At 36.6% G+C, this 25,179-nt stretch overlaps 1 protein-coding gene across 4 annotated transcripts in view; it reads left to right on the top strand.

Moving 5' to 3' along the window:
• Positions 1–25,179, top strand: part of MAN1A2 (mannosidase alpha class 1A member 2) — a 217,410-nt gene that overhangs the window by 109,245 nt on the left and 82,986 nt on the right. For all 4 annotated transcript variants that reach the window (XM_054512663.2, XM_054512662.2, XM_064588567.1 and 1 more), the window contains exon 7: positions 21,954–22,077. In XM_054512663.2, coding sequence (XP_054368638.1) covers positions 21,954–22,077 — 124 coding nt within the window. The remainder of the gene's footprint in view (positions 1–21,953; positions 22,078–25,179) is intronic.

Raw genomic sequence — 25,179 nt, 5'->3', positions numbered from 1 at the left:
CCCTTTGAATTAGTAATTTTGTGCTTTTTGGGTAAATACCTAGTAGTGCAGTTTCTGGATCATAGGGTAGTTCTGTTTTTAACTTTTTGAGGAACCTCCATACTGTTTTCCAGAGTGGCTGCACCAGTTTGCAGTCTCACCAACAGCGCATGAGGGTTCTCCTTTCTCCACATCCTCGCCTACACCTGTTGTTTCTTGTGTTGTTGATTTTAGCTATTCTGACAGGTACAAGGTAGTATCTCATTTTAATTTTGATTTTCATTTCCCTGATGCTAAGTGATGTTGAGCATCTTTTCTTCTGTATGTCTTTGGAAAATGTTCATGTCTGCTGCCCATTTTTTTAATTGGATTATTCATTTTTGGATGTTGAGTTTTAGAAGTTCTTTATATATTGGATACTAACCTTTTACCAGATGTCATTTGCAAATATCTTCTCCCATTCCATAGGCTGCTTTTTAATTTTTGTTGATTGTTTCTTTTGCTCTGCAGAACCTTTTTATCTTGATGATGTCCCAATAGTTTATTTTTGCTTTTGTTTCCCTTGACTCGGGAGACATATCTAGAAAGAAGTTGTGATGGCCAACGTCAAAGAAGTTACTGCCTGGCTTCTCTTACAGGATTTTTATGGTTTCAGGTCTCGCATTTAGGTCTTTAACCCATTTTGAATTTATTTTTGTGTATGGTGTAAGAAAGTGGTCCAGTTTCTTTCTTTTGCATGTTGCTATCCAGTTTTCCCAACATTATTTATTGAAGAGACTGTTTTTTCTCCATTGGATATTCTTTCCTGCTTTGTGGAAGATTAATTGATCATATAGATATGCATTTCTGTTTTTTTTTCTGTTCTCTTGATCTGTGTGTCTGTTTTTGTGCCAGTACCATACTGTTTTGATTACTACAGCTTTGTAATATAGCTTGAAGTCTGGAATTGTGATGCCTCCAGCTTTGCTTGTCTTTTTCATGATTGCTTTGGCTATTCAGGGTCTTTTGTGGTATCATACAAATTTTATGATTGTTTGTTCTAGGTCTGTGAAAAATGCTGGTGGTATTTTGATAGGGATTGCATTAAATGTGTAAATTTCTTTGGGAAGAATAGACATTTTAACAATATTTGTTCTTCCAATCCATGAGCATGGATTGTTTTTCCATTTCTTTGTGTCATCTTGAATTTCTTTCACCAATATTTTATAGTTTTAAAAGTACAGGTCTTTCACCTTATTGGTTAGGTTTATTCCTAGGTATCGTATTATTTTTGGTGCAGTTGTAACTGGGATTGAGTCCTTAATTTCTCTTTCTGCTGCTTCATTATTAGTGTATAGAAATGCAACAGATTTCACTCAGTTTTTACTTTTAGAGGACAAGCCAGGGCTGCATTGTGATATTCAGTGGAATGACATATGGCAGGTACCCGAATATTATGTTATAAAGTAGAAGGCATTAGTGTGCAGTCAACATGATATGAGATCATCAGAGAAAAGGAAGTTTATGTTTATTTAGGAAGATCAGGGAGTTTTCATGGAGCACTTTGAATTGCTTTTATAAAGGAGTATGATACTAATAGGCAATACAGATGGGTAGGGCATTTTGAGTGGAGGAAATAGTTTAACCAAAAAGATGTGGAGATGTGGAGAAAATTGAACTTTTAGAGGAAGGGCTGGTGATGAAATAGGGGGAACCAGTATATATGAATCTCCAAATGCCTCAGCTAATCCTTTAAGCAAGGAGATTTATGAAAGGGCAGAAATGCCATTTTGTAAAGAGGCTTAACCTTTAACTGGAAAGCTTGCCTTGGAGTTATGGAGATAAATTTTATTATCGGGAGATTGAAGGAAGATCTTGAGAGGGTATTTGAAATTCTTTTCTCTGAAAAAGTAGCAATACGTACATAGGGCATGAGTAAAGAAGGTTACTTTACTTCTGGGGGTTTAACTCATGGAACAGACTGGAAGCACTTTCTTGGAGTTTTTTGCCCTCCTGAAGGCAACAGCATTCAAAGGCAATGTTGCTTAACCCCTACATTAGATTGAATTCTCTTGCTGTGTACGTCCATCCCACAGAAGCATGCCTGTTTTGTTCACCACCATATTCTTAACACTGAACATGGTGACTGCATTCAAATAACACCTATCCCAGATAGAAGTCTCATAAGTGATGGTATGATTCTTACATGGTTGGCAAAAGCACAGTGCATGAAGCTAAACCAAATATGCAGAATAAAAGCTGAGCCCAGCAGAAAACATATATGGAAGACTCCATTAAAAAGAGAGCAAAAAAAAAAAAAAAAAGCAGAATGAACCACACAGAGATGAAGTTTCCTAGCCAACAGTTTTGGTGTCCTCCAGATAACCCTGAAACTGGTGTGTCACTGAATTTCTTCAGCTTGACCCCAGAAGGAAGTTCTGTTATCATCCAGGGTTCAGTGAAGGGTTTCTAAGAGGAAATTGTCTACTGTGATTTTGGATTAATTCTTAGTTTAGATTGATCTCTCATTATTGAGGAAGGAGTAAGTAGTTAAAAATTAGGACCTTTAAAAAACAAAGAAAGAATAAGAGAGACAAACCAAAAAACAGACTCCTAACTACAGAGAACAAACTGGTTACCAGGGGAGAGGTGGGTAGGGGGTGGGTAATGAGGTGATGGGGATTAAGAGTACATTTATCATGACGAACACGGAATAATATGTAGAATTGTCGAATCGCTATATTGTATACCCAAAACTAATATAACACTGTATGCTAACTATACTGGAATTTTAAAACAAAAGATTGCATACCTTAAAATTTGCAGAGCTCAGTCAAAGAGGCAGAGAAAACAGGTATTTAACAAAAGTTTTACTTCAGGAAATATTTAAATTTTAAACATGCTTGCTTCTCTTGAATTTTTCAATCATGTTGAACTTAAAGCTGTTATAAAACATCATGAATAAAATGTAAGGGGAGTAACAAACTAGAACAAGGTTAATAGTAATGGTATTGATAGCATATGAGTGTCATTCTTAATATATAAATAGCTTATACTGACTGTTAAGAAAAATACCCACCAATTATTTAAAAAGCTGCTAAATACATGAATGGGTAATTCAAAAACGTAAAAAATCTTCAGCCACTTTAGTAATTAGAAACATTTAGATTTGAAATAAGATTATATTTTCTTACCTAGAAAATTGATAAAAAGAGTGGTATTATTTAGGACTGGCAAAGTGAAGAAATGAGAAGCACATATAGTTGTTGGAATTGGAAATTTGAGTAACTTGGAAGATAGATTGGCATTAGGTTTCAGAAACTTTGAAATAATGGGGGAAATCGGAGGGGGAGACGAATCATGAGAGACGATGGACTCAAAAACAAACTGAGGGTTCTAGAGGGGAGGGGGGTGGGGGGATGGGTTACCCTGGTGATGGGTATTAAAGAGGGCACATACTGAACGGAACACTGGGTGTTATGCACAAACAATGAATCATGGAACACTACATCAAAAACTAATGATGTAATGTATGGTGATTAACATAACATAATAAAAAGAAAAGAAAAGAAAAGAAATATGCCTGCCCTTTGACCATGTAATTTCACTTCTAGAAATTTATCTTAATACAAAGTAGTTGTATTTACAGAGCTTTAATTGTAAGGATGCTCATAGCAGTGAAGTTTATATTAATGAAAAGAGAATGTACATTAAATTCAGAAGAGTGGCATGTCCATAGAGTGGAATGTGACGCAGCCATTTGAAATTATGTTCTGGGAAGTGAATTTTTAAAGAAAGATAATACTTGTGATGTGGTAGGTGAAAAAGCAGTATATATAAGAATATGACCCTATTTTTGTTAAACAATCCACTCTATCGCTTCTAAGTAGGAATCAGAATTCACTTTCTTACTGTATCTTCTTTACTTCCTTCTCCTAAGACTACAAAAGCAACAATAAAATAGATTCCTCCCTCCTTTATCTCTCTCCATTCTCATTCCTTCCCTCTCTCTCCTGTTTTCTCCCCCCTCACTTTCTTTTCTCTTTTTATTTAGCTAGATATTTTAAGAAAAAGAAATACATGTATCGGGTGAATATACATGTATTGAAATAGCATATACTCAACTATAAAGTAAATCTTCAGTTCCAAACCCCTAGTCCTTTAGGGAAGCCACTATTACAAATTTCTTGAGTATCCTTCTAGACATGTAATGTACTTATATGTGCATACATACCCTTGCATGTGTGTATTGTTTACTTGTCATTTTCATTTATCAGTAGGTCTTGAAAATTATTCCATATCAGGGGCGCCTGGGTGGCTCAGTCGTTAAGCGTCTGCCTTCGGCTCAGGTCATGATCCCAGGGTCCTGGGATCGAGCCCCACATCGGGCTCCCTGCTCGGTGGGAAGCCTGCTTCTCCCTCTCCCACTCCCCCTGCTTGTGTTCCTACTCTCGCTATGTCTCTCTCTGTCAAATAAATAAATAAATAAATAAAAGAAAAAGAAAATTATTCCATATCAACACTTAGGTATATTTACCTCATTCTTTTTAAGAACTTCATAATAATGATGAAAGTACCATAATTAATTTAAAATAGATCTGATATTAATGAATTGTTAGATTATTTCCAGATTTTTGCTATTAAAAAACGCTAGAAGAAATGCCCTGCATATGTTGGGAATCGTATGTGTGTGTGTGTACATGTGTGTACGTGTGTGTACATGTATATGTGTTGGTATGCCTTTGATAGAAATGCTGAAGCAAAGACCTCACGTTTTGCAAATACTGTTTATTGTTGTTTATCAGATAGGTACAAAATGAAACCTTATTTTAATTTTCATTTCACGGGATTTTTGAGTGAAGTTGGGTATATTTTGTTCATTGCACAGCTTTTTTATATCCTTTTCTGTTTTCTAGTGGATATTAAATAAAATGAATCCTTAAGATCTTTTTGTATATTAGTTGAATCAGTACTTTGTCATGTTATGTTGCAAATACTTTTTGCTCTTAATTCCTATTATTTATGGGAGGTTTTTCTTAAAAGATTTATATATTTTCTAGTATAATAATGGTTTAATTTTTCTTTTATGCCTTTGATCCATTTGACATTTATTGTGGTATAGGGAGGAAGATAAAAATTGAGCTTTATTTTTTTCAAGATGCTTAGGTTAGTGCTCTGACATAACTTCTCAGTGCCTACTGAAGTCTTAATTTTATGATAAAATATAATGAAATATAAAAAGTATTTCCAAATATATGTGAATCTGTTTTTTAGACTTTTTCTTCTGTTGCATTAATTAGTGTATTTATTTTAACTCTACATTGATTAAATCACTTTACTATAATGCTTTATTGTGTGGTTGGACTGGTCCCTTTAGTATCCTGCTTCTCAGTATCAGCTGTTCTCACATATTCATTTTCTTTATATGAAATTTTGAGTTATTGTGTCTAGTTTATTTTTTTATCTTTTATAGTTTAGTTGGGTTTGCACTAAATTTAGAAATTAATTTAGGGAACATCTTTACATGAAATCTTCCTTTCCTATAATTTATGTCTTTTCATTTGTTTAAATCTTATTCTGTGTCAAATCAGAGATATAAGGCTTCTTTTATATAGATTCTGAACTTTTAAGTTCACTTAAAAATGCTTAACTTTTTACATTTTTACTGGTACTTGTTTGGGGGGCATAAATTCTAGAGGAAAACAGAGAGAATGATTTTATTTATATCGTCTAGGCACCAAAAGATTTCTAACATGATAAAAAGCATGGAAGTTGTACAGCTTTGATTAAACAAAAGAGTTAATGAAATGTTGGAGACATCACATTAAAATCAAGAACAAGAAAGTATTTCATATTTTTCTGGAGGTTTTAACAAGTGTAACCAAATAAGAAAAAGGAATAAAGTGAAGATATGGATTGGAGACAAAATTATAATTAATAACAGATCATATGGTTGTTTTCCTGAAATAAAAAGAAAATGATCAATTGAAAAACCATCAGAATAATAAAGGAGTTAAATAGATTGGCTAGTTAAAAATTAAAACACTTCTTTGAACACTAGGGATATTAGGTTGAAAGTACAGAAAGGTCTTGCCTTATTAGTAAAGAACTGAACTAGCCACAGAGTAGACAACTGTAGATCTGTCCTAGCAAAGCCTTTGAAAGAGCTGAGCTGTCCACAAGTCATTTGACTGTCTGTCAAAAGAAAATTGAAAATACTTTAAAGGAAGAAAATAAAATTCAGATATTCAGGAAATTGTAACCTATAATCAGGAGGAACAAAATTATCAAGAGAAGCATACACAAGTAACAGATGATGGAGATTGCAGTAAAGGACTTTAAAATAGCTATTATAAGTATGCTCAGGGATTTAAAGGGAAATATGAACATAATGAGAAGAGAGATTTTATAAAGGACTAAATGGAACTTCTAGTGCTGAGAAATACATGAAATAAAAAATTCACTTGATCAGCTTAACAGCACATTTTACACTGCATCAGACAAAATCCATGAGCTTGAAGACATAGCAGTAGAAACCACGCAAACCAAAACACAGAAAGAAAAATGAAAGGGGCAAAGCCTGTGACCTGTGGGACGATATTAAATGTTTAGCATACATATAAGGGAGTGGTTGGGGGTGGGGAGCAGCAGTGGCAGAAAAACTGTTTGAAGAGGGAATGGCCCAAAATTTTCCAAATTGATAAACAGCTATAAACCCACAGATTCCAGACACTTGAAGAAACCCAAACAAGGTAAAATAAAGAAACATAATGAATGGGTGAAAATCAGTGGAAAAAAACAGTTTAACATCAGAGAAAAAGACATTATGCACAGGGAACAAGGATACAAGCACCTACCACTTGCTTCTTGTCTGAAGCGGTACAACCGAGAAGACAATGGAATGCACCTGAAAGTGCTGAGAGAGAGAAGTGGATCTAGAATTCTCTAACCACTGAAAATATTTTTTTAAAGCTGAAGGTGAAATTAAGACCTTTTTAGACAAACAAAAGCTTAGCGAATTTATTGCCGGCATGGCTCTATTACCAGAAATGTTAAAGGAACTCTTAATGACACTACATGAAGAAATGAAAAGCAGGTAAAAGAGTAAATATGTAAATATATATCAAAGGCTTACTTTTTTTCTTGGGTCTTAGAGTTTTCTTTAAAAGATAATTGGCTGAGGGGGGTGGGAGGATGGGTTAGCCTGGTGGTGGGTGTTGAGGAGGGCACATTCTGCATGGAGCACTGGGTGTTATGCACAAACAAGGAATCATGGAACACTTCATCTAAAACTAATGATGTAATGTATGGGGATTAACATAAGAATAAAAAAATGGCAAAAAAAAAGATAACTAAAAAAAAAAGATAATTGGCTGTTACAGCAAACATAGTAAGTTTGCATTGGAGGTCTGTAATATACGTAGGAGAGAAGTGTGTCGTCACACTAGCACCAAGGATGTTATGGGGATGTGAAAATATACTCTTGTCATGTTGTTAGTTTACATGTGAAGGGTCGTAATATTTGAAGGTATACTGGGGTAGGTTAGTTGTACATACTCTAATCCATAAAGCAGTCACACGCACAAAAATAAGCCAGTGGAGAAATGGAAATACTAAAGAATACTCAATCCAAATGAAGGCGGGAAAGAGGACTAAAGAACTGATCATAAAAAGTAGGTGGCAAAAAAAAATCAAGATAATAGACCTATGTTGATGGGATATAAAATGGTACAGCCATTTTGAAGAACAGTTTTTATACAGTTAAAATAGAGTTATTATAGGACCCAGAAATTTTATTTCTAAAGTATTTACGTGCCCAAGAGAAAGGAAAGTGTATGTACAAAGTTTGTTCATAACAACCTTACTCATTTAACAGCCCCAAACTGTAAGCAACCCCAGTGTTTATCTAACAGGTATATAACTAACTAGGTGTGGTACCAAACAATGGAACGCCACCTTGTAATAAAAACTGAACTACTGAGATGGCAGTATGCATGAATCTCAGAGATAGGGTGCATGAAAGACTCAAATACAGAAGAATATATACTGTGTGATTATGTTAACATGAAATTCTAGAACATATAAAACCAGTAATAGAGAAAGTAGATTAATGGTTTATTTGAGACTGGGTGGAGGAAAATTGTGATTTGATTGCAAAGGTGAATGAGGACAGGTTTTGGAGAGATTGGCTTGATTCTTATACAGTGTGTTCATTTGTCAAAACCCTTGGAACTGTGTTCCCGAATTGATGCATATTTGTATTAAATTATACCTCAATGTGTTTTTTGAAGAGAAAAATAAAAACCAGATCCTAGTCTTGGCTGAGAGGGTCTGTGTTTAAAAAAAAAAAAAAAGGCAACAACCAAAATTACCATTGATCTGTAATTGAAAAACACTCTTAAATTTGAGAAATATTAGAAAAAAATGTTTGGAAAAATACAGAATTAAAAACATGATCAGAAAAATACAGAATTAAAAAAATGACCATTCAACATATAAAGTGAAGTTAAGTACTAATGTATAATTTAAATTGTGCTTATATAAATATGAAATTTTCTGAAAGGATAGATGAGAAAGTGAGAGGAAAGGTTGGCTTTGGAGCTGGGAACTGATTCGAAGAGGTACTGGGCTTAGAGGGAGACTTTTTACTTTGTGCTGTTTCCTATCTTTTTTTTTTTAAGTTTTTATTTAAATTCCAGTATAATCAGCATACAGTGTTCCATTAGTTTCAGATGTACAATATAGTAATTCAGCAGTTCCATGTATTACTCAGTGCTCATCACGACAAGTGCCCTCCTTAATCCCCATCACCTATTTCCCCCATTCCCTCATCCCCCTTCCCTCTGGTAACCGTCAGTTTGTGCTCTATATTTTGTTTCATATCTTTTGACCTTTCCCATCTTCCCAATTAAGTGAAAATGAAACAAAAATGAGATTTCATATTAAAATAAAAATTAAACCTGTTGCATTTATATTCTGTCAAAAAGGGAAGGTTTTAATTTTTTAAAACAGTGTAACATTTCTTGTGGATAAGGATGTGGGAAGGTCATTCTTTTTTTTTTTTTTTTAAAGATTTTATTTATTTATTTGAGCCAGAGAGAATGAGAGAGAGCACATGAGAGGGGGGAGGGCCAGAGGGAGAAGCAGACTCCCTGACGAGCAGGGAGCCCGATGCGGGACTCGATCCAGGGACTCCAGGATCATGACCTGAGCCGAAGGCAGTCGCTTAACCAGCTGAGCCACCCAGGCGCCCCTGGGAAGGTCATTCTTACATCACATCTTTCCTTGTATCCAGCATCCTTGAGGAAGCGTCTTTCATTGTCAAAAGCCCTTAAAACATGTTTCTTTTAACCCAGCAATTCTGGCAGTTTAAGTCTAAGGAAATAATTGGAAGGCTGGACTAAACAAGACATGCATGAAATGGTATTTATCATAGCATGTTTCACGAAGACGTAAGTACACATTAAATGTCCAAGAGGAAGGTGATTAGGTAAGCAAATTTTGGTAGTACATAAGATAAAAACAGTGTGCTACCACTTAATTGATGTCTTAGGGAAAATATTGACATTTTACAAAATTTAAAAAATATGTTACAACATTCTTATGAAGAGGGTAACCATAAAGTGTATTATTTATTAAGAGTGAATGGAGGAGCTAAAATAAGTTGGTTTTTAAAATATTTAAAGACTGACAAATTAGTTTTATTGGGTGACCTTTCAAATAGTTCTATTCAAAAATGATTTTCCAAAATTAAACCATTTCTAAACAAATACATATATCCTTGTACATTTATCCAGATATGAAATTATTAATACCTTCAGTTGACTCATATGCTTTTGAGAAAGTATTCTCTCTACAGTTGCTCAAAGCAGATTCTGCTCAAAAGTAGGATGTTCTCAATTCTAAATATTTTAAAATGTGTAAATATTTTAGACTGGGTATTTTCACAGATGCCATTTTCTTGCTTTCGTTCAGAGTACTTTCTACATAAAATTGTTTTTTTTTTTTTCATTCAAGTATAATGAACATACATTGTTAGATTAATTTCAGATATACATTATAATGATTCAGCAGTTCTGTACATTTCTCACTGCTCATCAACCCATCTGCCCACCCACCTCTCCTCTGGCAACCACCAGTTTGTTTATTTAAGAGTTGTTTTTTGTCTTTTTGTTTTGTTTTTTTGTTGTTCATTTGTTTCTTAAATTTCACATATGAGTGAAATAATATGGTATTTGTCTTTTTCTGACTGACTTTTACTTAGGATAATACACTCTAATGCATCTGCGTTGTTGCAAATGGCAAGATTTCATTCATTTTGATGGCTGAGTAATATTTGATTGTGTGTGTGTGTGTGTGTGTGTATACATATGGACACTTGGGTTGCTTCCCTGTCTTGGCTATTGTAAATAATGCTGCAATAAGCATAGGGGTGCATATATCTTTTTGAATTAGTGTTTTCATAATCTTTTGGTGAATACCTGGTAGTGGAATTACTGGATCATAGGGTAGTTCTATTTTTAACTTTTTGAGGAACTTTCATACTGTTTTCCACAGTGGCTGCACCAGTTTGCATTCCCACCAATGGTGCACGAGGGTTCCTTTTTCTTCACATCCTTCTCAATACTTGTTATTTCTTGTGTCTTTGATTTTAGCCATTTGGACAGCTGTCAGGTGATATCTTGTGGTTTTGTGATGCTGAGCATCTTTTTATGTGGTTATCATTATGTTTCCTTTGGAAAAGTGTCCGTTCAGGTCCTCCATCAATTTTTTAATTGGATTATTTGGGGTTTTTTGGTGTGAAACTTCTAATTTTTTTTTTAAGATTTTTTTTTTTTTAATTTGAGAGAGCGAGAGAGAGAGAACATGAGTTAGGGGGGAGAAGCAGAGGAAGAGGGAGAACCAGACTCCCCACTGAGCCACGGTGCCCTGTGTGGGGCTCGATCCCAGGACCCTGGCCCCATGACCTGGGCTGAAGGCAGACGCTTAACCAACTGAGCCACCCAGGCACCCCTAAAAACTTCTACTTTTAATTTACTTTAATATTTCTTCTAATTTTGTTGATGCAAAATCATAGGTCTTCTCAAATTTTTTCCACTGAAGTATATAATGTAAATATATCTAATTAAAAATAAGAGCTTCATCAGAAGTCTTCCTCTAAGTCAAGATACTCCCATTTAAAAATTATACATTGTTTGAGGTTTCGTCATTTAGTTTTTTAGTTCCTCCTTTGCTTTTTCTGAGATAAATGTCAGTGTCAACCTGTTTGTGTGCTTTGTTTTTAATAACTGCAAATACTGAAAACTTTCATTCCTTGAATTCGTCAATTAAAGATTTTCAACAGACTTTGAACAAAATAAAAATAATATATAGATAACTCATCAAAAAAATTTTAATACAGTGTAGGACACTGAGGTTGATTTGTCTTGTAAATTACTAGAAGTTTATCAAACATTTCTAAAATCTGGTTGCTGGTGGTCAGTCAAGAGAGATCATGTTTATATATATGTATATTTTAATACGATACTTTTTATTTTTGATTGGTTAAAAATTACAGCATTTGCATGAAATTATGATCTGGTCGTTTTTTATACTTGGAGCTGTTCTGTCCTCATCAGTGTTATATCTTCTTCTTAGGGATTTTTAAACTTTTCTGAGTTGTTACAATATAGACAGGTATCAAATTTAACATTTTAGATTGTTCCTGTGAGTTGTGTGTGAAGTACATGAAAAATCTTGTTTAGAATTTAGTGTTTTGAAAACTGTTTAAATGTACTTTGAATGAAACTTTCCTTTGGTACCTTTGGACAGAAATTTTTTTTTTTTTTTTAATTAAAGGATTTTTGTTTACTTCTCCTCATACCAAAGTATGAAATTCTTTTTTTATTTAATTTTATTATGTTATGTTAATCACCGTACATTACATCATTAGTTTTTATTATGTTAATCACCATACATTACATCATTAGTTTTTGATGTAGTGTTCCATGATTCACTGTAGCCATATAACATCCAGTGCTCCATGCAGTACGTGCCCTCTTTAATACCCATCACCAGGCTAACCCATCCCCCCAACCCCACCCCTCTGGAAGCCTCAGTTTGTTTCTCAGAGTCCATCGTCTCTCATGGTTCATCTCCCCCTCCGATTTCCATTCAGTATTGCCCTCTTTAATACCCATCACCAGGCTAACCCATCCCCCCACCCCCTCCCCTCTAGAACCTACCTCAGTTTGTTTCTCAGAGTCCATAGTCTCTCATGGTTTGTTTCCCCCTCCGATTCCCCCCCTTCATTTTTCCCTTCCTACTATCTTCTTTTTCTTTTTCTTTTTTTTAAAACATATAATGTATTATTTGTTTCAGAGATACAGGTCTGTGATTCACGGACAGAAAGTTTTTATAGGGAAGAGTAAGCTGTTAGACTTCCTAGGGACTTTGTGTTTATATTTGACAACACTGTAATCCATTCATCAGGCTGATGCCTGGGTAGTCTTTCTAAATGGTATGCTTTATTACTTAAATATGATGTTACATTTCTTAAAATCCTCCATGACTTTCTTTTTTTAAAAATTTTATTATGTTAACCACCATACATTACATCATTAGTTTTTGACGTACTGTTCCATGGTTCATTGTTTGTGTATAACACCCAGTGCTCCATTCAGTACGTGCCTTCTTTAATACCCATCACCAGGTTAACCTATCCCCCAGCCCCTTCCCCTCTAGAACCCTCAGGTTGTTTCTCAGAGTCCATCGTCTCTCATGGTTCGTCTCCCCCTCCGATTTCCCCCCCTTCATTCTTCCCCTCCTGCTATCTTCTTCTTTTTTTTTTTTCTTAACATATATTGCATTATTTGTTTCAGAGGTACAGATCTGAGATTCAACAGTCTTGCACAATTCACAGCGCTTACCAGAGCACATACCCTTCCCAGTGTCTATCACCCAGTCACCCCATTCTTCCCACCCCAACCCCCACTCCCAACAACCCTCATTTTGTTTCCTGAGATTAAGAATTCCTCATATCAATGAGGTCATGTGATACATGTCTTTCTGTTTGACTTATTTCACTCAGCATAAAACCCTCCAGTTCCATCCACATCGTTGCAAATGGCAAGATCTCATTCCTTTTGATGGCTGCATAATATTCCATTGTATATATATATACCACATCTTCTTTATCCATTCATCTGTCGATGGACATCTTGGCTCTTTCCACAGTTTGGCTATTGTGGACATTGCTGCTATAAACATCGGGGTGCACGTACCCCTTCGGATCCCTACTTTTGTATCTTTGGGGTAAATACCCAGTAGTGCAATTACTGGATCATATGGTAGCTCTATTTTCAACTTTTTGAGGAACCTCCATACTGTTTTCCAGAGTGGCTGCACCAGCTTGCATTCCCACCAACAGTGTAAGAGGGTTCCACTTTCTCTGCATCCCCGCCAACATCTGTCATTTCCTGACTTGTTAATTTTAGCCATTCTGACTGGTGTGAGGTGGTATCTCATTGAGGTTTTGATTTGGATTTCCCTGATGCCGAGCAATGTTGAGCACTTTTTCATGTGTCTGTTGGCCATTTGGATGTCTTTGGAAAAATGTCCGTTCGTGTCTTCTGCCCATTTCTTGATTGGATTATTTGTTCTTTGGGTATTGAGTTTGATAAGTTCTTTATAGATTTTGGATATTAGCCCTTTATCTGATATGTCATTTGCAAATATCTTCTCCCATTCTGTCGGTTGTCTTTTGGTTTTGTTGACTGTTTTCTTTGCTTTGCAAAAGCTTTTTATCTTGATGAAGTCCCAATAGTTCATTTTTGCCCGTGCTTCCCTTGCCTTTGGCGATGTTTCTAGGAAGAAGTTGCTGCGGCTGAGGTCGAAGAGGTTGCTGCCTGTGTTCTCCTTTAGGATTTTGATGGACTCCTGTCTCACATTGAGGTCTTTCAACCATTTGGAGTCTATTTTTGTGTGTGGTGTAAGGAAATGGTCCAGTTTCATTCTTTTGCATGCGGCTGTCCAATTTTCCCAACACCATTTGTTGAAGAGACTGTCTTTTTTCCATTGGACATTCTTTCCTGCTTTGTTGAAGGTGAGTTGACCATAGAGTTGAGGGTCCATTTCTGGGCTCTCTATTCTGTTCCATTGATCTATGTGTCTGTTTTTGTGCCAGTACCATACTGTCTTGATGATTACAGCTTTGTAATAGAGCTGGAAGTCCAGAATTGTGATGCCGCCAGCTTTGCTTTTCTTTTTCAACATTCCTCTGGCTGTTCAGGGTATTTTCTGGTTCCATACAAATTTTAGGATTATTTATTCCATTTCTTTGAAAAAAGTGGATGGTATTTTGATGGGGATTGCATTAAATGTGTAGATTGCTCTAGGTAGCATTGAAATCTTCACAGTATTTGTTCTTCCAATCCATGAGCATGGAACGTTTTTCCATTTCTTTGTGTCTTTCTCAGTTTCTTTCATGAGTATTTTATAGTTTTTGGAGTACAGATTCTTTGCCTCTTTGGTTAGATTTATTGCTAGGTATCTTACGGTTTTGGGTGCAGTTGTAAACGGGATCGACTCCTTAATTTCTCTTTCTTCTGTCTTGTTGTTGGTGTATAGGAATGCCACTGACTTCTGTGCATTGATTTTATATCCTGCCACCTTACTGAATTCCTGTATGAGTTCTAGCAGTTTTGGGGTGGAGTCTTTTGGGTTTTCCACATAAGGTATCATATCATCTGCAAAGAGTGACAGTTTGACTTCTTCTTTGCCGATTTGGATGCCTTTTATTTCTTTTTGTTGTCTGATTGCTGTGGCTAGGACTTCTAGTACGATGTTGAATAGCAGTGGTGATATTGGACATCCCTGCCGTGTTCCTGACCTTTGGGGGAAAGCTCTCAGTTTTTCCCCATTGAGAATGATATTCACTGTGGGTTGTTCATAGATGGCTTTTATGATATTGAGGTATGTATCCTCTATCCCTATACTCTGAAGAGGTTTGATCAAGAAAGGATGCTGTACTTTGTCAAATGCTTTTTCTGCATCTATTGAGAGGATCATATGGTTCTTGTTCTTTCTTTTATTAATGTATTGTATCACATTGATTGATTTGCAGATGTCGAACCAACCTTGCAGCCCAGGGATAAATCCCACTTGGTTGTGTGCATAATCCTTTAATGTACTGTTGGATCCTATTGGCTAGTATTTTGGTGAGAATTTTTGCATCCATGTTCATCAGGGATATTGGTCTGTTATTCTCCTTTTTGATGGGGTCTTTGTCTGGTTTTGGGATCAAGGTAATGGTGGCCTCATAAAACGAGTTTGGAAGTTTTCCTTCCATTTCTATTTTTTGGAACAGTTTCAGAAGAATAGGTATTAATTCTTCTTGAAATGTTTGGTAGAATTCCCCTGGGAAGCCATCTGTCCCTGGGCTTTTGTTGGGAGATTTTTGATGACTGCTTCAATTTCCTTAGTAGTTATAGGTCTGTTCAGGTTTTCTACTTCTTCCTGGTTCAGTTTTGGTAGTTGATACATCTCTAGGAATGCATCCATTTCTTCCAGGTTATCTAATTTGCTGGCATATAGTTGCTCATAATATGTTCTTATAATTGTTTGTATTTCTTTGGTGTTGGTTGTGATCTCTCCTCTTTCGTTCATGATTTTATTTATTTGGGTCCATTTCTCTTTTTCTTTTTGATAAGTCTGGCCAGGGGTTTATCAGTCTTGTTAATTCTTTCAAAGAACCAGCTCCTAGTTTCGTTGATCTGTTCTACTGTTCTTTTGGTTTCTATTTCATTGATTTCTGCTTTGATCTTTATTATTTCTCCTCTCCTGCTGGGTTTAGGCTTTATTTGCTGTTCTCTCTCCAGCTCCTTTAGGTGTAGGGTTAGGTTGTGTATTTGAGAACTTCTTGTTTCTTTAGAAAGGCTTGTATTGCTATATACTTCCTCTTAAGACTGCCTTTGGTGCATCCCAAAGATTTTGAACAGTTGTGTTTTCATTTTCATTGGTTTCCATGAATTTTTTTTAACTCTTCTTTAATTTCCTGGTTGACCCATTCATTCTTTAGTAGGATGCTCTTTAGCCTCATGTATTTGAGTTCTTTCCAACTTTCCTCTTGGTGATTGAGTTCTAGTTTCAAAGCATTGTGATCCGAAAATATGCAGGGAATGATCCCAATTTTTTGGTACTGGTTGAGACCGGATTTGTGACCTAGGATGTGATCTATCCTGGAGAATGTTCCATGGGCACTAGAGAAGAATGTGTATTCCATTGCTTTGGGATGGAATGTTCTGAATATATCTGTGAAGTCCATCTGGTCCAGTGTGTCATTTAAAGTCTTATTTCCTTGTTGATCTTTTGCTTAGGTGATCTGTCCATTTCAGTGAGGGGGTGTTAAAGTCCCCCATTATTATTGTATTGTTGTCGATGTGTTTCTTTGCTTTTGTTATTAATTGGCTTATATAAGTGGCTACTCACATGTTAGGGGCATAGATATTTACAATTAGATCTTCTTGTTGTAGACTCTTTAAGTAGGATATAGTGTCCTTCCTCATGTCTTATTACAGTCTTTGGTTTAAAATCTAATTTGTCTGATAGAAGGATTGCCACCCCAGCTTTCTTTTGGTGTCCAGTAGCATGGTAAATGGTTTTCCACCCCCTCACTTTCAATCTGGGGTGTCTTTGGGTCTTAAGTGAGTCTCTTGCGGACAGCATACGATGGGTCTTGTTTTTTTATCCAATCTGATAGCCTGTGTCTTTTAATTGGGGCATTTAGCCCATTTACATTCAGGGTAACTATTGAAAGATAGGAATTTAGTGCCATTGTATTGCCTGGAAGGTGAGTGTTACCGTATATTGTCCGTGTTCGTTTCTGGTCTATGTTACTTTTAGGCTCTCTCGTTGCTTAGAGGACCTGTTTCAATATTTCTTGTAGGGCTGGTTTTGTGTTTGCAAATTCCTTTAGTTTTTGTTTGTCCTGAAAGCTTTTTATCTCTCCTTCAATTTTCAATGACAGCCTAGCTGGATATAGTATTCTTGGCTGCCTATTTTTCTCATTTAGTGCTCTGAGTATATCATGCCAGTCCTTTCTGGCCTGCCAGGTCTCTGTGGATAGGTCTGTTGCCAGTCTAATGTTTCTGCCATTGTAGTTTACAGATCTCTTGTCCCGAGCTGCTTTCAGGATTTTCTCTTTGTCTCTGAGAGTCATTAAGTTTTACTATTAGATGTTGGGGTGTTTACCAATTTTTATTGATTTTGAGGGGGTTCTCTGTGCCTCCTGGATTTTGATGCCTGTTTCCTTCCCCAAATTAGGGAAGTTCTCTGCTATAATTTGCTTCAATATACCTTCTGCCCCTCTCCTTCTTCTGGGCTCTCAATTTTTCTAATGTTGTTTCGTCTTATGGTATTGCTTCTCTCTCGAATTCTGCCCTCGTGATCCAGTAGTTGTTTATCTCTCTTTTTCTCAGCTTCTTTATTTTCCATCATTTGGTCTTCTATATCTCTAATTCTCTCTTCTGCCTCATTTATCCTAGCAGTTAGAGCCTCTTTTTTTGATTGCACCTCATTAATAGCCTTTTTGATTTCGACTTGGTTAGATTTTAGTTCTTTTATTTCTCCAGAAAGGGTTTCTCTAATATCTTCCATGCTTTTTTCAAGCCCACTTAGTATCTTTAAAATCGTCATTCTGAACTCTAGATCCGACATCTTACTAATGTCCGTATTGATTAGGTCCCTGGCAGTCGGTACTGCCTCTTGTTCTTTTTTTTTGAGGTGATTTTTTCTGTCTTGTCATTTTGTCCATAGGAGAATAGATGAATGAGAGAACAAAATGCTAACAGGGTAATAACGACTTGAGAAAAATATACACTAAACAAATCAGAAGAGACCTGAAACTGGGGGAAAAGAAAGGGTAAGAAAGAAAATAGAAAAAAAAAAAAAAAAAGAGAAAGGTAAACAAACAAAAACCAGAATATGATCAAATATGATCAGGCTGGTGCATAGATCAGTGCGACACACTAGATTTGGGGTGTATATTGGTCTGTTAGAAGATAGTGCTTCCCAAAATTTTAAAGAAAGAAAAGCTTATATATGTATAAAAATAAGGGTAAATACAATGAATGGATGGAATATAACTGTAAAGATGAAAATTATAAAAGATTTTATAGAAGGAATTGATAAGGTAAGAAGTTGGTTGAAAAAAGAAAGAACAGGATTTTAAAAAAAGAAAAGGGAAATAATGTGACCAGGCAGGAGACTAGAACAAAACCATACACTAGAGATTTAGTGTATATTTTGGTCTGTTAGAAGAAACTGTATCCCAAAATTTTAAAGAGAGAACAACTTATATATATACACACACACACACACATACACACACACCAAAGATAAGGTTAACTACTATGAAGGGATAGAATATGACTCTAAAAATGAAAAATAAAGATTTTTTAAAAAGGAGTTGATGTTTGTTGAAAAGGGGTAAAAGAAAAATTCAAAAAAAAAAAAAAAGAAAATTAAAAAAAGAAACTTTGAAAGACTAAAAAATCATGGGGCAAAAAAGCCATGAATTCTATGTGCAGTATTCCCCCAGCGCTGGAGTTCTCCTGTTCTCATTGATCAGTAAACTTGGTCTTGGCTGGCTGTTCTTGCTGATCTTCTGGGGGACGGGCCTGTTGCTGTGGTTCCCAGATGTCTTTGCCGGAGGCGGAATTGCCCCTCCCTTGCCGGTCCGGGCTAAGTAATCAGCTCCGGTTTGCTCTCTGGAGCTTTTGTTCCCTGCAAGCTTTCTGTACAGCTTTGGAAGACGAGTGGGGGTATAGCTCAGTGGTAGAGCATTTGAGTGCAGCTTTGGAAGATGAGACTGAAAATGGCGGCCTCCCAGTCTCTGCCCCAGAGGAGGTGAGAACTCCCCACTGCTCAGTGAGCACCCAGAGAAAAGCAGTTAGTCACTCCCGTCTCTGGGGTCTCCGGCCGCAGGCGTTTCTGTCTCTGGCACATGACCCGTGTGGAGTCTCCAAACCCAGCAGATCCCTGCGGTGCGCTCCGGCGCCGCTCCTCCCAGTGGAGGAAGGGGAGTCTCCCCGGATCTGCTGCTTGTTGGGTCCCTGCTGGAAGAGCAGTGGCCCGACTGTGCCGTGGATCACGGTTTATGGCAACCCTGAGCTGAGAGCACGCTCCTCAGCTCCGTCTCTGAAGCCGGCTTCCCCACTGCCATACCTGGGAGCTCTGCCGCACTCAGGCACCCCCGGTCTTTCTGTGACCTCGAGGGTCCTGAGACCACACTGTCTCCGTGAGGCTTTCACCCCCCACTTAGCCACTGGAACGATGTCCCTCAGCCACGCCGACTTCTAAAAGTTCCGATTTTGTTCTCCGGGGCTCTATCACTTGCCAGAAGCGGCCCTCAGTGGGCCCCCCTCCCCCGCCGTCTATCCTCCTGAATCGCCTCGGGTTCACTTCTCCACACGTCCTACCTTCCAGAAAGTGGTCGTTTTTCTGTTCAGAGAGTTGTTGCTATTCTTTTCTTTGATCTCCTGCTGAGTTCGTAGGTGTTCAGAATGGTTTGATCCCTATCCAGCTGAATTCCTGGGACCAGACAAAATCCAGGTCTCCTACTCCTCCGCTGTCTTGCTCCTCTCCCCTCCATGACTTTCCATTACAGTTAAAATAATTTTTTTTTTAAATTTAGCATGGCCTTACAGAATTCTTTGTAATCTAGATTATACCTAGCTCTCTAACCTCATCCTCTATCATTCACTTCCCCTTCCTGAGCTCTAGTCACACCCTCTACAGGGTCATTGCATTTGTTGTTTCCTCTACTGGGAATTCTCTTTTTCCAGATCTATTCATCAGTATTCATCTCTTAATGTAGATTTCTGCGCAGATTGTGTCATTTCAGAAACAGTTTCTCTGAATGTTATACATAAAGAGCTTTTCTTTTAAGTTCTGTCACTAGTACTCAATATTCTATTTCTCTAGTAAATTTTCTTCATAACAATTATCACTATTTAAAATGGTCTTATTTAGTATAGGAGTCTAGGTCAGGTTCAATACTGTATTTCCCAGAGCATAATCGGCTCTTAATATTTGGAAATGAATGACTGTTTAGTTACTGTATCCATATTTTGTCCTTGATTCTCACTTCTAGCTACAAGAGAATCTGTTCGTGGTATTTGCCTACCTGTCATATTTTCAAAGACAATGTAAAAATAGCACCAAACAATTAAAGAACTTTAAGCCAGGTAGTAATGTCTTAATATCTCTTTTAATGTTTTCTCAAGACAGATAACTAATAATGGCATATTGAATTGGCAGTATGCAAGTGGATATAAAATAAGAGAAAAACTTGTATTTTTACTTCCTCCTAAAAGTAGAAGAGACCCTGGAGAATGGTTTAGATTTCTCTTAGGAATAACCCGTGAACTTTGCTACTTGAAAAATTAATCTAGACTTCCAGTTCCAACCATGGAATACCTTATATCAGACCAATCCTCCCACCAAAACCAATCACAAAAGCTAGACAAAATGGTTTGAGGACCTTGGAGAGCAACTCAGATAGGACTTCCTAGGAGAAAGTTATCTCCATATAAACATTGGCCTTTTCCCTGAGGGCATGTTCTAAATCCTGGTGGAGGCATAAAGGCTAAGCCTGAAGAGGTGGTCACTTGGGTCAGAGGACACTATGGTCAGGTCTTAGAGTTGCCAGAGTGGCTGAGGCATGAGGGACAAAAATCTCAAGACAGGAGGAAATTGCAGAGGAAAAGCCCAATAATTTATGTACAAATTTCCCTCAAGTTGTTGATTGATTCTGCAGTTTTACATGCATGGGCAAAAGTCAAGGAAACCCAGCAGAAAACAGCAGATGGAGGCTCAAGGGCAAAGAAAAAAATTTAACAGCCACATGGTACTGGGGAGGCAGAAATTAGTGTTTAAGGCTGCCAAGGTGAAGGGCCCTTGGTACATGTCAGGCTTCCAGCTCAGATCCCAGAAGGCATTCCCTAGAAGTAGTGCTAAAATGGAAATAGACTACTCTTAGCAAAGCCTGAACCCTTAGTAGTCTGCCTGTACTCAACCTGTGTTTCAGAAGAAACTTAACCTTTAGAAAGAATGTAATGCTCAAAGGGTCTATGCTTTTTCATTTATATAGTCTAGCTTCCAATAAATTATGAGACAGGCAGACTGAAAAAAGGTAGGAAGATACCCTAGAGGTATATCTACACAAAAGAAGTATACATAAGATTATTCACTGTAGAAGTTGTTATTAATAGCAAAATATTAGAAAAATGCTAAAGAACCACCAACAGAGGATTGAGGAATTATGTTGGTTCATAATTTACTTAATTTTTTACACAGGTCCTATCAGCATGTGGGGCCGGAGGGTTCTTTATTGTATGACACTGTGCTGACCATTATTGGGCATGTTACATCTTTGGCCCTAGCACAATAAATGCTAATTAGTGCACCTTCAAGGTTTGCTACAACTTGGAATGCTCTCACACATTTTCATATGCGTCTGCGGTGGGGCATTCCAATTGAAAATCATTAATATCATGGAATTTTGTGCTGCTGTAAAAAAGAAAATTGTTTATGAACTGATACAGAAAGTCCACCGCAGTGCATCTTAAGAGTAAAAGGCAAGATAACGAGCTGTATGTGTACTTTGCTATATTTTGTTTAATAAAGGAAGAAAATAATATATATATTTGGATTGCTTATATGTGCATAAAATTTCTGTAATAATACATAAGAAACTAATGAAAGTGATTATCTATGGGGCCTGGTGGGGTGAAGAGAGATGAGATTTCTGGGGTTAAATATATTTACTGTATACTTTTCTATGTTGTTTTGATTTTTAAAACTACCTATTCAAAAAAATTTTAAATAATAAACAGATATAAATAAGCTATTGTGTAAAATATAATTGTTAAGAGAATGAAAGTTTATGTATTCATTAAAAAATTGTTTTGGTCTTTTTTCCAATTCTGTCTCTTTTTACCTTTGCTTTCATTCAGTGGAGTAGGGCGAAACTGGGGCTGGGCATCTGCAGGTAGCAGCATTCTTGCTGAATTTGGTACGCTGCATATGGAGTTTGTCCACCTCAGCTACTTGACAGGGGACCCAGTTTACTACAAAAAGGTTAGTTTTCTTGACTTCTTTTCTTCGTTTATTATAGAAGAGTTCTTTAAGATTTACCAATGGACTTGATTAATGCTTGGAAAATGTTCACCTTTCTAGAAATGTATTTATCAGGACTCTGGCCCTTTTATTCTTTTTAAATTAAATAAATATCCTTTCTATTTAAAATATTTACTGTTATTTGAGAAGTTATAAACATTCGTAGGTTTTCAGAAATTCTATTCTATTCAGAATTGTGCTGCAGTGTTCCTAGCCAGCATGGTAAGACAAGAAAAACAACATGAACAAAAAGTTAAAGAATTGAATTGGATTGAAAAGGATGAATGAAAAGAGTAATTATGCACAGATTACATGATTATTTACCTAAAATATTAAGACAATTTGTATTTAAATTATTAGAAATAAGAGCATATATATAGTTTTGAATAGAAGATCAATATAGATATGAAACATCAACAGCATTTCTCTGCACCAACTACAACCAGCAAGAAAGTATCACTTTCCAAAAACATACGTGGTAGGAACAGGAGTTTAAGTTTCCTACAAATAAACCTAACAAAAGATAAATGAAGTTCAAAACAGTTAAATGACCTGAAGAGGAGAGAGCAGAGAGGTATGTTATGTTCATGTAGAGCTAAAGAATATCATAAATATTTTAGTCTTCTCCAGATAGATCTGTAGCATCAGTTCAATGCCAGTCAAAACTCCAGTGGCTTCTTTTACAAAAATGAAACTTGATAAGACCCTTGTAGAATTTATATAGAAGAGAAAAATTCAAGGCACTCCTGAAGAAAAACATGTGGGGTGGGTTTGTATTACCCAGTTTTCGACGCTCACAGTGAAGTATTGGTGCACAAGACAAATAGACTGATGAACAGAATAAACATTCCTTAAATAGATCCATGTGGAAACATTATGCAAGGGTAGCACTGTAGATTATAACGTTTCTAGGAGCATTAAAGGCTTATATTTAAAAGACAAATGTAATAAAGTTTAAAATACATATACCCAATGGCCCAGCAGTTCCATGTGCATTTATGATGTGCATTTACATCATATACATGGAAGCATTGTTTGTGTTAGCATTTTATATAATAAAATTTAATACAGCAGTAAAAAATAAAGGAATTACAGTTACATTTATCAGTTAAAATAATACAATACCGGGTGCCTGGGTGGCTCAGTCGGTTGAGCATCCTACTCTTGATTTCAGCTCAGGTCATGATCTAGGGTTATGAGATTGAGCCCCAAGTTGGGCTCTGCACTGGACGTGGGAGCCTGCTTGAGATTCTCTCTTCCTCTCTAGATGGCCCTCCTCCCACCTTTAAAAAAAAAAGATACAACTTTTTAAAAAAATTCAACACAAGCAGAACTGAGTAATATACTTTGTTTAGAGATTCAGAAGTGATTTCAGTAGAGTTAAGACAATGGTGAACATAAAATTCAGGACTGTGCATATAGCCATTACAAAGACAGTGATGTGTGAATGCATAAGCAGAGCGGCGAAGGTGTTTGTAGTGCTGTATTTCTTAAATTAATTTATATATATAGTCCTTTCTATGTATGAACTTTTTCATCAATTGAGAAGAATTTTCAGGTAAAGACAGCAGTGGAGCCAGACCACAGAATTTTTCTTTCCTGAAGAGATGAACAATAACAACAAAAGTAGTAAATAAAGACCAGCAAAAATTTATCAACAGCAATGAAATGAGGAAAGGCTGCAATCTCATGTCACTAGCAAGTGACAGCCAAAAAAAAGAAGTAAAAAACTTCTGGTATGGTACTTAAGTCTGTTTCTCACCTTGTCCTGAGTCCTTACTGGGCAAAGAAAGCCAGTCAACAAATTCCTGGTACTCCCCATTAATCTCACAGAAGAGACCAGTGCTAGGGGTGTTGAGTATACAACTGTCCATAGCTCTAGAGGGGGTTCCCTCCTCTATCCTTCTTGAACACTAGTACTCCAGATCTCACATTGTGTTCAGCGGGGAGGAAAAACCCCCACTCCCCAGATGCACAGTAGGAAGGAATTCAGGGACAAGTCAGCTGTGCCATATCAAATCAAAGTCCAGGTCAGAACTGACCCTGTTCATTGGGAGCAAGATGAAAAGGAAAAGCATGGCAGGTATGCAAACAATACTGCAGCGTGGTGGAAAAAAAGCATGGTGGTAAATAGCATGTAAAAGACTGATAAAGGACCCTGTTTCAAATTTTATAAAGTCACCGTAATTTATACAATAATAGCAATTGAACTCAGTAAAATTAGAACTCAAAACAAACCATAAAATGATACAAAAAGATTGTGGAACTGAAGAAACAAATTGAGACCTTAAACATTATATTTCTGTAATGGATAAATAAATGAAAAACAGCAAATGTGACTGTACATAATTGAAAACCAATTTACTGACATGGAATAAAAGCAAGAGACAATCATAGTGGAAACAAAGAAAAAGCATAAAGAGTTTAAAAGGGTGATAAATTTGCAAAATGAAGATCATCTAGCACAGTATTTCTGAAGTGGAGGACCTAACACACAGGACCTTCCCTGAAAGGAAGGAGAAACAGAACTGTAAACTCCATTTTTAACAAAATTAAAGAGATACATGATATAACACATCACAAAATAGCAAGAAAGGTTGGCATAAGCCATCAAGGGCAGAGAGGTTTGGGAAACGAGAGGATATTTGTGGTTGCAGATTTCAAAAATAAAAAGGCAGTAGACTACAGTTCTCTGAAATCAGTGGTATGTCTTGAGGTACAAAACCAAAGTCCTCATGAGCAACATTGAGCACAGGGTCATGGGTTGATGGTGGGTGCTTCTTTGGACTCCGCTAAACCCGGTATGTTGAGAAGCTGGAATAACAGAATTCTGAGGAAATTCTGGTGAGGGAAGAGAATGAATGACAGATTTTCTTTTATGAGCAGTGCTGCATGGCTAGTGTCAATTATCTGGGGAGAAGCAAAGGCATCTAGACTCTCCCTGGCCTTTTATGTCAAAACTCGTGTGTGAATAGCTGGTTCAGGGAAAATAGTAGTGAGTAATTGATCAAAGAAGGACAAGCGTACAATTTATAAGATACTATCAGAAAAAAAGAGGGAAGG

Source organism: Mirounga angustirostris, unplaced genomic scaffold (genome assembly GCF_029215605.1).
Source record: "Mirounga angustirostris isolate CCGP_5_RB_7025 unplaced genomic scaffold, mMirAng1.0.hap1 SCAF_4, whole genome shotgun sequence".
NCBI classification, from domain to species: domain Eukaryota; kingdom Metazoa; phylum Chordata; class Mammalia; order Carnivora; family Phocidae; genus Mirounga; species Mirounga angustirostris.
The sequence above is the reverse complement of the archived record's forward strand: the minus strand, read 5'-3'. Positions and strand labels throughout refer to the sequence as shown.